Here is a 12513-nt window from a genome sequence, read left to right on the forward strand (position 1 = left end):
TCCATCTGCCTATTTTCTTCTCCATTTCCTCTCCCTACCATCTCTTCTCCCTTCCCTCCATTCCTTAATTCCCTCCCTTGCCTCTGCTCTCCACTTCCTCGTCTTCTCCACAACCCCTTCTCTACACCCCCAGTGCCATCTCCGGCCAATGACACACAAACATCAACCTCCGACCACGAGCTCCTTTTTGACAAAACCGTAAACTCGGCCCAGTCTCCCTGCCCTCCTACTTCTCGATCCTCCTCATAATCGGATTCCCCTTGATCTGCACTACCTTCTTCCTCATCATCTCCAAACTGAGGCACGTGGAAATTATCTGAATCAATCCCTACCGTGATGGTCCAATCAGGGGTGCCCTGATTAGGCACTGGGTTGCTACTGGAAGGATTGGTTTGCTTGTACTTCATGTCCCTGTCTTCTCTATACATGACTGTGGCAGCAGATGAGGATTCAACACTGGAGGAGTCTGATTCAAGTGTACTGGATTCAAGCTTACTGGAATCCGATTTGAACGTCCCGGATTCAAGACTGGAAGATTCCGATTCAAATGTATCCAAGTCACTGATCGGTTTTGAATCTACTTCGGTGTCTGATGATGATAGCGAGACTTCACCTTCTACAGTTCCTTTACCATCGCTTGAGTGTCTTTCATCATCACCAGAAACGACTCTCTCAGGTGTCCAGCAGCTACGAAGCAAGTCTGGCACCAGTGACAGGGATGGCGGTGTGGAGGGTGTTGATGGTGACGCCAGGGGGGAAACAGATGGTGATGAGGCCCCACTCGGTGTAGATGGTGGTGAGGATGATGTGGACAGGGCATAAGGGGTAGACAGGTCCTCAGATGAAGATGGTGTTGATGGGATTTTCTCTGTTGATGATGGGGAGGACTGTGTTGATGGTGATCCAGGGGCTAAACTGGAAGATGGTGATGACAGTGATGATCCGGATGCTGCGTATGATGACGGTGATGAGATGGTGACTCCAGATGATGATGGTGATGATCCGGATGCTGCGTAAGATGACGGTGATGAGGTGGTGACTCCAGATGATGATGGTGATGATCCGGATGCTACAGATGATGATGTTGATGTCTGTTTTGGAGTATTTTGTGTATTGTTGAAATGTGATGACGGGAGGGGTAGATACGAAGGTCTGGGTGATGACGATGGCGAGTTCTGTGGTGATGATGATGGGGGATGTGATGATATGGAAGCTTTTGGTGGTGGTCTAGGTAGTGGAGGAAGTTGTGATGACGGTTTGAGTGGCGGTAGTGATGAAGATGATGACAGGCTTGAGAATGGTATCTGAAGTTGTGGTAATGATGATGATGATGACTGACAATGTGCTGAATGATGTGGAGGTGGTGAGAGTAATGATGGATGGTGTGGTGAGTCAAATGGTGGTGGTGATGGTGACTGTTGTAATGACTGCGATGGTGGTTGTGGTGATGGTGATGATGTTATATATTCTGGAGGTGGTGGCTGAGAAACTCCTGGTGATGATGGTAAGGATGATGAGTGATGTGATGATAAAACTATCATCCTACTTTGTGATGAGGCTTGTGATGATGATGACGGTGATGACAGAGACCTATTAAATGATATGGTGACTGGTAAAATTCTGGCACCCCCATTATCATCATCATCATCACCAATATGGAGTTTATAAGCCATCTTCCACTGTTTTCCATCCGGTCCAGTGAATTTAAGCTCAATGTCTCTCTCTTCTCTTGTCTCCTCTTCAAATCTACCTTCATCTTCTTCACTATCTTCATTTTCATCATTAATTTCCATGCCCTCTTCTTCCTGACTCCCTACATCTGTATCCTCCCTCTCCCCTTCCTCCTCCTCCTCCTCTCTTTCTCCTAGTTCATCTCTACAATACTCCTCCTTCCTTCCTTCCCCATCCTCATCTATACGATATTCCTCGTTCCTCCCTTCCTCCTCTATACTCCTATCTTTATCAAACTCCCATCGTCTTTGTGGATAACAACGCGAAGCTGCTGATTCTTCACTACTACTGGCCTCCATGACAGTCTGAACAGCACTGTCTTCTACTCCAGTCCTACGTTCTGTTATTTCAACTTTCTCTTCTTTGCTAACGTCTAACTTTCTACTCTGTGTTTTTGGGGTTTCGCTTCTCGACTTTTTGGTAAACGCTGTCATACTTTTCTTCCCCATGTCTTTAAAGAAACTCTGCATAAGGGAACTCTTTTTCCGACTGATTTTGACTGGTGCTTGCGGCCTCACCACAGTCAGCAACTGCATTTGTTCCGACCCAGACGGCGACGGGGGAACGTTTTCAGCCGATGCATCAGGAGCACTGGCATCGAGTTTGCTCACGGAAATGGTGGGAATGCTGAACTGTGATTTCATTGGGCCTGAATCTGACTCTTGAATTTTTCCCCCTTGCCCAACATTGTCCTCCTCATCCGCGAGTTCCCCCCCATTAGCTGATCTCCCATCTTCCTCACTACTCCCCACACTCGCTGTCTGCTGTAACTGTAATTTAAATGAAAGGTGACTGTGAAATCTTGCTCCTTGGTGTTGTGCAGTGTGCAATGTGGCTGCCTCAGAATTAGTTTGGTGTGACACAGTGTGAGTATGTGGTGTTGGGGCCTGCTGAAGCGCCTGGCTGGGTTGCGATGAGGGTTCAAAAGCGTGCCTGCCTTGGAAGCTCGGAAGTTGATGCGAAGGACACATACCTACGAGGCCTCCACTACTACCACCCTCCCCCCTCTCAGCCCCCCCACTGCCACGCCCCTCAGAGGTCGCGAGCTTGCCAGGGCCACCAACTGCTTGCCGCGAGGACTGACTGGCCATCGCCATACCCGTATAGGAATGGAACGTCTGCGAGCGCATCACCTTGTGTCCGACGGTCACCCCACCCCCGTCTCCCTCATCCTCGGTCATCTCCAGGTCGCGCAATAACGTCTCAGTAAACGCGTCATCTATGGCATTGTTTATCTCTGTACCTGCTAACAAGTCCTCCCATGAATCTGTTAATTTATCCTTAGGTGGACTTACACTCCTAGCTTTCTCCTGTTTACTTTTTACCTTATTGCTGGCCCACTGATTAGACTGACTAAAGAACATGGCAATTTCCCGTTTTTTCTTCTCCGCACTGTCAGGAGATATGGAGGCTTCATATTGACCCTGGGCATAGGCAAGTTTAGGGGTGGTGGAGGAAGGTGTGCGTCGTTGTTTCCCCCACGGCACGTTGCTGGAGGAGGCTGTGGAGTCTGCTGTTGTTGTTGCTGATGATGTTGCTGGGTAGAAGGCCAGGCTCTGTGGGCGGCGCTGTGATGGCTGTAATAGTTCAACAGGAATTCTGAGGCTGGCCACCTGCACAGCTCCACCTTGCTCAGTCCGTTCTACCAGTGAGGTGAAGCGCTCGCTATAAGCCTCGTGCATGCTGCGTCGCTTCTCCAGGTAACCCCCACCAAGGCCTGAAGGGAAATCCGATGTGGTGCTCCCTTCAAACATCGACAGGTTCATTTTTACAATCCCTGAGCTGGATCGACGTAGTGGCGGTGGTCCAACTTCATGCGGTTCACCCTCCACCTCAGTAAAGGCTGCAATGCCCTTCTTCACAATGTTAGAAGCTGAGCGACGAAGGCCATGTCCAGGCGAGACCACCATCTCCTGCCGCTCCCCCTGCTGAAGAGCGGCCATGGTCTTCTTGATCAGGCCTGAGCTGGAGCGGCGGATGCGGGGCGGTGATGGTTCTCGAGAGTCACAGGAACTCTGTCCGGCCTCCTCAAACTTGCTGACCTCCGCCAGAACCCGCCGTGATTGCCCTGCCTCACCCCATGGCACCGGCACTCTAGCCTTGTCCTCCTCCTCCTCAGCCCCTCCTGACTCCCACTTCTCCACCTGTAACTTGCTCAACCGCTTTACATGTTTCTCTGGTTCTCCTACACCATCCTCCTTCTCTCTGCCACCTGCTTCCCACTGTTGCACTGTTTCCTTACTGAGACGTTTCACTCGTTCTTCCTTCTCCACTGGTTTCCCCGCCTCACTCTCTATCCCCTTCTCCCATACCTCCCTCTTCTTTTTCCTCAGTTTCACCATTTCCTTTCCCCCTATTCCTTGACCACTACCCACTCCCTCACTCATCTTTTTCCCCTCATCACCCTTCCCAATACTCTCCCATTTGTCAATCTGAGCTTTGCTGATTTTCTTATTATCTGGTTTGTCCCTATTAGCTGGATGATCAGCTTTAGTACTGATCTCCTCCCACTGGTTAACGTTAACCTTACCCACCTTCCGACACTTCTCCTCCCCCTTTACCTGTACCCGACTATCCTTCTCTATTTTTGAAGTTGTGGTAGTATGTTTTTTAGTCTTCGATGATGATGTATCCTTGGGTGTCTCCTGGCCACTACTCTCTAATAACTTATCTTTACTTCTCTTTACAAACTGACCAGAGACTTCTGATGCCACGCCCTTCTTCCATGGCTTAGTAGAGGTTGGAGTGTTTGTCTCCTCCGACACACCTACAGCTGACTGCCACACACTGGCTACCTTACCTTGCTCCTTAGACCTGTGCTCTTTTATGGGCTCCAGGTTGCCCGACGCACCTGATATGGAGGACCGTGACTCCTGGCCCGGAGCGGAGTTGAGGCGGCCTCGTGGACCTGTTGTGGACACAGAGTCTGGAGCGCTGCCCCACTTAGACACACCCTGCTGTGGAGGGAATGTGGTGGTGGGAAGCGGAGGTACCACAAAGTCAGACGCCTTCAGTCTGGTTGAATTGTCGGGAACACTGCCCCAGCGAGACACCTTCTGCTGCTGTTGTTCTCTCAGCTGCTGTTGCCTCATGGCAGTGGTGGGCAATGGAGGCACCACAAAATCTGGTCGCACCTTGACAGTGGTGGTGGTAACAGGTGAGCTGCCAAATTTGGCTGCAGGCTGGGCACTGAGACTGGGCTGGCTTCCCTGAGGCCTGGGTTCTGGCTGAGTGATGTGCTTAAGAGACTGAGTGACTCGGCCCAACACAGCAGTCTGGAAGCTGATGGTTTGTGGTGGAACTTTTTCCTGCAGGGCCGACACCGACGAACTCTTGGCCCGCACGGTGTCACGAGAGGCCGGGCTGAATGCCACACTTCTGAAGCCAGGCCGAGGCTGTACTTGATGTTGATCGTTCAGACTTGTGACTGACGAGCTTTTAGTTCTGTCAGTCTCAGTCATGGATGCAGACCGAACCCCAAACATGGGACGGCGTGAGGGCTCTGGGCTCTGACTGACTTGAGGCGAGTCTGGCAGAGATGACCCCGGGGAGCCTGACTGCCAGCTGGTGCCCTGATCAAAGGAATAGTTCCTCTGGAAAGGTTTCAAGCACGGCTTTTGTGGTGGGGACTTGACTCGCTCTAGGAAGGTCTTCTCTTGTTCTTGCTCCACCCCAGCACTCTGCTTCACCTCCTGCATTGCCCCCACTGACCTTACTTTCTCTGAGGCAGGTTTAGGTTTCAGCTGTGCAGGGGTCATGCGAGGTCCACTGGCTACTGTGACTGGCAAGGTCATGGAAACTACAACAGGAGTTGGTGCCACAGTGTGAGAAGCAGGTCCAGTGAACACATCATCATCATTGGCCTCTGTTTCATAGTCACCAAAGTAGTCCTCCAGATCTGGATTTGAAGCCTGACCAAGTGAACCCTGACTGGCCGTCCTGCCTGATGCCGAGAGACTCCGCTGCCTTATGTCCTCCCGGGACTGGTGGCGGGTCAGTGCAGCCGACACCAGATTCACCGCCTCCTCCACACTATTCTGACGTCCAGGCATTGTCCGAGTTAATGGTCTACTTTGACGAGTCTGGTCTTGTGCCTCCTCCATTACCGCTAACTGTACTGCACTGAGCCTCCGGGCTGGTTGAGGCTGAGGCTGCGGTTGTGGTTGTGGTTGTGGCACAGACTGTACAGTGGCCGATGACTCTGCTGCCACGGCTTGGGTCTGCTTAAGCTGCTCCTGCTGCCTTTGTATCAGCTCTTGTTGCATGAGTATCTGTTCCTGCTGCTTCAGTATCTGCTCCTGCAGTTCCTCCTGCTTCCTCCTTAGTTCCTCTTGCTGTCTCTGTAACTCCTTTTGTTGTAATTCCTGCTGTCTCTGAAGCTCCTGCTGTTTTCTCACCTCATCTTGTATCTGTAGCTCTTGCTGTCTTTGTAGCTCTTGCTGTCTTTGTAACTTTTGCTTTTTCTCTAATTCCTGTTGTTGTTTTCTCTGTTCTTGTTGCTTTTTCAATTCTTTCTTCTTCTTCAGTTCTTGCTGCCTTTGTATCTCTTGTTGCCTTTGTATTTCTTGCTCTTGCTGAATCTCTTTTTGCTGCTGCAATTCTTGTTGTCTCTCAATCTCTTGCTGTCTTTGTATTTCTTGTTGTCTTTGTATTTCCTGCTGTCTTTGTATTTCTTGCTGTCTTTGTATTTCCTGCTGTCTTTGAATTTCTTGTTGTCTTTGTATTTCTTGCTGTCTTTGAATTTCTTGCTGTCTTTTTAGTTCTTGTTGCTTTTTCAACTCTTTTTGCCGTTTCTCTTCTTCTTTTCTCGCCTTTTCTTGTCTTTTCCTTAAATCCTCCTGCTTCCTTCGTTCTTCTTGTAGCTGAATTTCCTGCTGTCTCTCCAACTCCTGCTGTTTCTCCTGCTCTTCTCTCTGCCTCTGTATGGCAAGTAGTCTGGTCTTCTCATTCCTTTGCCGGTTCTCTTCTTCCTCCTTCCTGCGTTCAGCCTGTTGTTGTTTTGTGTGCTGGTGGACTCCTGCCCACACTGACCGTTTCTGCTCCGCTGATGTGTCTGGGGGTGCCACAGGGGCAGGTCCCGCCACTGTGTTCATCCGTCGGAACTGTGTTGTGGGCTGCACCCCCAACACACCCTGGCCAGCATCAGCAGAGTTTGCACGCTTCATGCCCGCCCCCGCCCCTGCCCACTGCCGTCGCTTTTGCTGGACCTGTGACTCCCCTGTCTGTCGCTGCTCCTCCCCTACACTCAGCTGCTTGTTGATGGCTGCTTTGTGCACTGCAATCTTCACTAGCATCTCTGGGGTAAACAGATTGCTGCTTGGATCATATTCTATGCCAGGTGCAGAGCCTGGGACGGGACCACGACTGGTGCCCAGACCAACTACAGACCCAGCACTTTTTGTGCGTGTCACCTTCTGTCTCATCCAAGCCTCCTCATCTCGCTTCTCCAACTGGCTCTGTATGGAACTCACCTGGTTGGTTCTAATGATCTTTTCCCCAACAGTTGCTGCTACTCCCACCTTTGGTACACCTTCTCCACCTGAACCAGCAAACAAGGGTCCCATCCTGTTGGCCCACATGCTGGCAGCTGGCGTAGACTTGGACCTGGACAATGGACGATTAGGTTGGTGCGTGTGGGTGGTGGGTGCCGGGTGGAACTCGTACTCCGATGAGATCCTAGTCGAATCAGAGCGTTCCGGTACTGGCGGCGGTTGTGGTATCTCTCCTCGCTGCGGCAGAGGCGGTGGAGGCTCCGATGCTTGATGGGATGATGGCCGGCAGTCTGGCACAGTGGGCTGGATGGCCAGTGATGTGGGTCGCTTTGGTGGAGCTGCAGGAGCTGGCTGGTGGCGGGCTGGTACTGCCGGTGCTTGAGACTGACCTTTTTTCACTGGTGACTTGACTTGCTTCCTACCACGCACCTCAGGTGGAGGGCTTGGCTGAGCCTCTAATGCCTTTTCTTTAAAGAAATCACCTTTCTTAAGTACTTCCCGTTTTTCAAGCTTCTGAAAGAATGCACTTGGCTTCACGATGGGAGCCTCTTGTTGCTTGTGGAAGACACCTGACACCTGCACCTTCGTACCAACCCGGCCTTCCCCATCTAACTTGAGGGTGAATACTTCACCCTCGTCCTCATCATCTGAGTCGTCTGAGTCTGTGGCCTCCCCAGGGCAGGGCTGTGGTGCCATAGGGCTTAGGTTGCCGGCTGACAGTGATGTTACAATATGACCATATTCTCTCTTGATATCCTGTAGGGTCCTGGCCTGAACAGGTTTATGAATATAACCTACATCTTCCACTGATGATGAGTGTGCCAAGGACTGCCAATTCTTTTTCATTTCACTCACATTACCCACAGAGCGAGTCTCTGAGGGGAGAGGCAGTCTGTAAGGCTTGGGTGAAGTATTCCAGAGATCACTGTATGACTGCTGTCTCTTGGTGACCAGTCCTGCACCTTCCATCTTTGATAACACTGGCTTCCTTCCCCCGGCATCCTCCTTCCCTGCACTTTCAATTCGTCTCTTGGCTGCTCTTATCTTCCAGGGAATGTCTTTCTTGTCCTTTTTACGGGTGGTGTCGGAGTCACTGAGACGGCTGTCAGGTGTGCCGTCTCTGGTGGTGCTGGTGGTGTCTGCTGCTTCAGACTGCCCCATGTCTTCTGCGTCCTCACAGGTGTCGGTGCTGGGCTGTTTTATTAATTCCTCACGGGACTTGCAGCGGTGTATAGCCGATGCCAGAACGTCGCGCGCCTCGTTACGACTGGTCTGGCGTTCCAGTGCTGGATGGTCACTGCTGGAAGTCCCAGAGCCTGTACTGTCAGTTGACTGGGACTGCCAACCTGGCTTTCTATCAGACCGTTGCTCATCCACCTTCACCACCGTCCCCTTGGCCTCATTCAAGTTGACAGTGAACTGGAGGCCGCCTGTGACCACTGCTGGACTGGTAGCGTCTGAAGACTCTGCAGATGGAGAGTGTACTGCCCCAGAGGAACTGTTCTTTACTACACCCCTTTCCACTACTGTATTTTCTACTGACTCATCCTCCTCATCTTCATCATCATCATCATCCTCTTCTTCATCATCGTTTTCCTCCTCTTCCTCCTCCTCCTCCTCCTCTACCTCATCTTCTTCCTCTACTTCCTCATCTCCTTCATCATCGTCATCGTCATCATCCTCATCCTCATCATCACCATCGTCTGTGTGTTCCCCAGCTACAGATGATTTGGACTGTCCCTGTTCTGCCTTTCTGCTTTCCTCGTCCACCTCTCTATCACGCAACGCCCCGTCAATCGATGTTTGGAGACGGTCGATAAGCGCCACAAGCTGTTTACCCTGTCCCCCTTGCCCCGTGGACCCACCTTCCTCACTCTCACTTGCGCTTGAGCTTGTCTGGCTCTTAGATTTCGAGATATTGGTTTTCAGTTTATCAAGTACGGAGCTAACCTCCACAATAAGGTCAGTGCTGAGGTCGTCACTGTCTTGCTCCTCACTGCTCTCACCGCTACTACTCTGGGTGCTGGAGGTGGCGCCCTTGACCGACGCCTTCACACCCTCCATAAAGGCAGTAAATTCCTCCTGATTTCTACCCGACTCGTCCCCCGATTCCGTACCCGAGTCCGACATGTACCCCTCCTCCCCGTCTGCCCCCGCACCCGACTTACCCTGCGCCAACGACCCCCCGCGACCCGACCTGCGCCCCGCTGCGGAAGAAGAAGAAGACCCCACCCCAGAGGACCCGCCACCGAAGCGAGCGGTGTACGCCTCGAGGGACGCCACCAGCTGAGCGAAAACTATGGCCTCTAACTCACCCTCGCTGCTACGCAAGTCTCTCGCGGTACCGGACGTGGTCGTGCTGGTGGTCAACGTTTCACGCGTGGTGGTCTGGTGCGCCGACCCCCCCTGGGACCCAGGTGACCCCCGGGCACCCAGGTCATGGCCGCTCAGCTCCTCACGCAGAGCTGAAACAACAACAACACATTAGTACACACAGGGCCTAAAAAAAATCCCATATTGCCTGTTAATTCTCTAACACTTTTCCTTTGTGATTTATATTCTATTCTCGCTCGTATTTTCTAGTTATGTAATTTCCCTCACATCTTTCCCTTTGTGATTTTTTTTTCCATTATTTGGCTCGTATTTTCTATCTATCTATTGCCAGACGCTTTAATCCCATAAGGGGTGGCCACAAACAAATTGCCTCCATGTCACCCCGTTCCATGCCATTTCACTGCCCTGCTCCCAGCTCACACCCCCCTCTCTCATATACCTCTCCACTCCATCCCTCCATCTCATCCTTGGCCTCCCCCTGCCTCTCCCCCCTCCACCTCACTCACATACACTCTTCTCATCAGTCTCTCACTCTCCATCCTCTCCACATGGCCAAACAACCTCAGTGTGTTTCTCCTAACGCATCCTATCACATCCACATCCTAAAAAAAATCCCCTATTCTCTGCAGTTAATTCCCTAACACCTTTTCCTTAGTGATTTAGTTTCCATTCTGGCTCGTATTTTCTAGTTATGTACTTTCCCTAGCACCTTTCCCTTAGTGATTTAGTTTCCGTTATGGCTCATATTTTCTAGTTATGTACTTTCCCTAGCAACTTTCTCTTAGTGATTTAGTTTCCATTCTGGTCCATCTTTTTGACATATAAGGAAGCTCTCAAACATCTTTTCCTTAGCAATTTATTTTTCATTCTGGCCTATAATTTTGAGACAGTACACACATGGTTTAAGAATGTCACATAGAGCAGTTCCCTAACACATTTTCTTTAGTGATTTATTTTCCATTCAAGCCCATATTCTTGACAGATAAGGAAACACATGGTCTAAGTAACTCCCATATTCTCTACAATTAATCCCCTAAAACCTTTTCTTTGGCGATTTATTTTGCATTCTACACTTTAGTCCCTTGTATGGTGCTTAAGTCTTTTAACATCAGCTTAAAAAAAAATAACAAAATGAATTAATAACGAAACTATATGCAAAAATAAATAGGTAAGGAAAAGGTGCTAAGGAGATGTTTTAACCAATATGAGTACAGACATATGTGTAATAAATCATCATTATTATCATCATTATTAACATCAGTCATTACTATTATCACCAACCTTATCATCATCATCATCACCATTATCATCATCATCATCACCACCACCACCACCACCATCATCATCATCATCACTATCACCACCACCATTATCATCATCATCAGCACCATCATCATCACCACCACCATCATCATCATCATCACCACCACCACCACTACCGTCATCAACATCATCCCCACCACCACAACCATCATCATCATCACCACCACCACCATCCATTGCTGAATACTGGGTGGGTCAAAAAAAAAAAAAAAAAAGAGTAATGAGAGAGAGAGAGAGAGAGAGAGAGAGAGAAATAAAGTTAGCTCACCTTTCTTCTGAGCCATGAGAGTCTTAAGGCGCATTCTGACCTTCCTTCGATCTTCATACTCATCGCACGAGTCAAGCTGAGAGAGAAGAAAATAATTACATCAGTTATCCCTCTAATTACGTCATCAATAAGTACTCTCCTAATTACATCATCAATAATTACCCCCTAATTATATCATCAATAGTTAACCCTTAATTATATCATCAATAGTTAACCCTTAATTACATCATCAATAGTTACCCTCCTAATTACATCATCATCAATAGTTACCCCTTAATTACATCATTATCATCTATAATTACCCTCCTAATTACATGCTCATCAATAATTACCCTCCTAATTATATCAATAGTTAACCCTTAATTACATCATCAATAATTACCCCCTAATTACATCAAGTTACCCTACATGTTCATCATTATCATCATCAATAGTTATCCTCCTAATTACATGTCCATCATCATCATCATCATTTAGAACACCCTCCTCCTCTTCCTTCTCCTCATCAACATCATTATATTCATCATCACCATCATCATTCACAACAATCCTTCTTCACTTCCTCATCATCATCATCACAACCATCACCATCATCTTCATCATCACCATTTAGAACTATCCTTCTTTGCCTCCTCCTCCTCATCATCATCACCATATCTTCATCACCATCATCATCTTTTAGAACTATCCTCCTCCCCCTCCACATCATCATTACCTTCATCATCATCATCATCATACACAACACTCTCCTCATCATCATCATCATTTAGAACAATCCTCCTCCTCCTCATCATCATCATCACAACCATCATCATCTTCATCACACGCCGTATCACCTACGTGTGGCAAAACTTACGTCCACAGGTGGAAATACGTTTAAAATACATCTCCCGCGTAAATATAACAACATTCTGTGAGAAGTACAAAGCAAGGTGGTGTCTGAAATGCCAAAACGGTGAAATCAGGGACAAAAACAGTGACATCTTGAAAAAAAACAGAGGCAAGGAAAAACAAGTGACTAACAGGAGCTTTGTATGTTTTTGGTTTTTCGTTTTCTGTCTTCGTTATGTATTATTGAAGAAAGAAAGGAAGGATGGAAGGAAGGAAGGAAGGGAAGAAGGAAGGGAGGAAGGAAAAATGAAAGAAGTGTCTATCTCTCTTTACTAGGAAAAACAGACTATACAAAGACTCCTTTGTCTCTCTAAAGGAAAATGGACAGAGAAACAAATGAACATCGGCATGCGTAGCGGTGACGTCACTGGGAATAAATATACACTCCCGAAATAAAGAGAGCAAAGAAAGTCCATATTGTCTCCAGAGAGAGCGAGAGAGAGAGAGAGAAAGAAAGAAAGAGAGAGGAATTCG

At 48.8% G+C, this 12513-nt stretch overlaps 2 protein-coding genes across 2 annotated transcripts in view; both read right to left on the reverse strand.

Annotated features, from left to right (window-relative positions):
- The window catches only part of LOC145391030 (uncharacterized), a 112070-nt gene that overhangs the window by 38803 nt on the left and 60754 nt on the right, over nucleotides 1-12513 (reverse strand). The window contains exons 19-20 of the mRNA XM_080265766.1: nucleotides 11149-11224; nucleotides 9539-9688 (exon numbers count right to left, since the gene is read on the reverse strand). Of these exons, the coding sequence (XP_080121892.1) occupies nucleotides 9539-9688; nucleotides 11149-11224 (226 nt within the window). The remainder of the gene's footprint in view (nucleotides 1-9538; nucleotides 9689-11148; nucleotides 11225-12513) is intronic.
- Nucleotides 838-9299, reverse strand: LOC145390840 (uncharacterized). The gene is made up of 2 exons (XM_080265585.1): nucleotides 1751-9299; nucleotides 838-1091 (listed from the first exon to the last, which is right to left on the reverse strand). The coding sequence occupies exons 1-2, from the start codon at nucleotides 9285-9287 to the stop codon at nucleotides 838-840; spliced, it is 7791 nt and encodes a 2596-aa protein (XP_080121711.1). The 5' UTR covers nucleotides 9288-9299.

The sequence above is a fragment of the Coenobita brevimanus genome, chromosome 2 (genome assembly GCF_032717465.1).
Source record: "Coenobita brevimanus isolate Jiangsu-jjx chromosome 2, ASM3271746v2, whole genome shotgun sequence".
Lineage (NCBI taxonomy): Eukaryota > Metazoa > Arthropoda > Malacostraca > Decapoda > Coenobitidae > Coenobita > Coenobita brevimanus.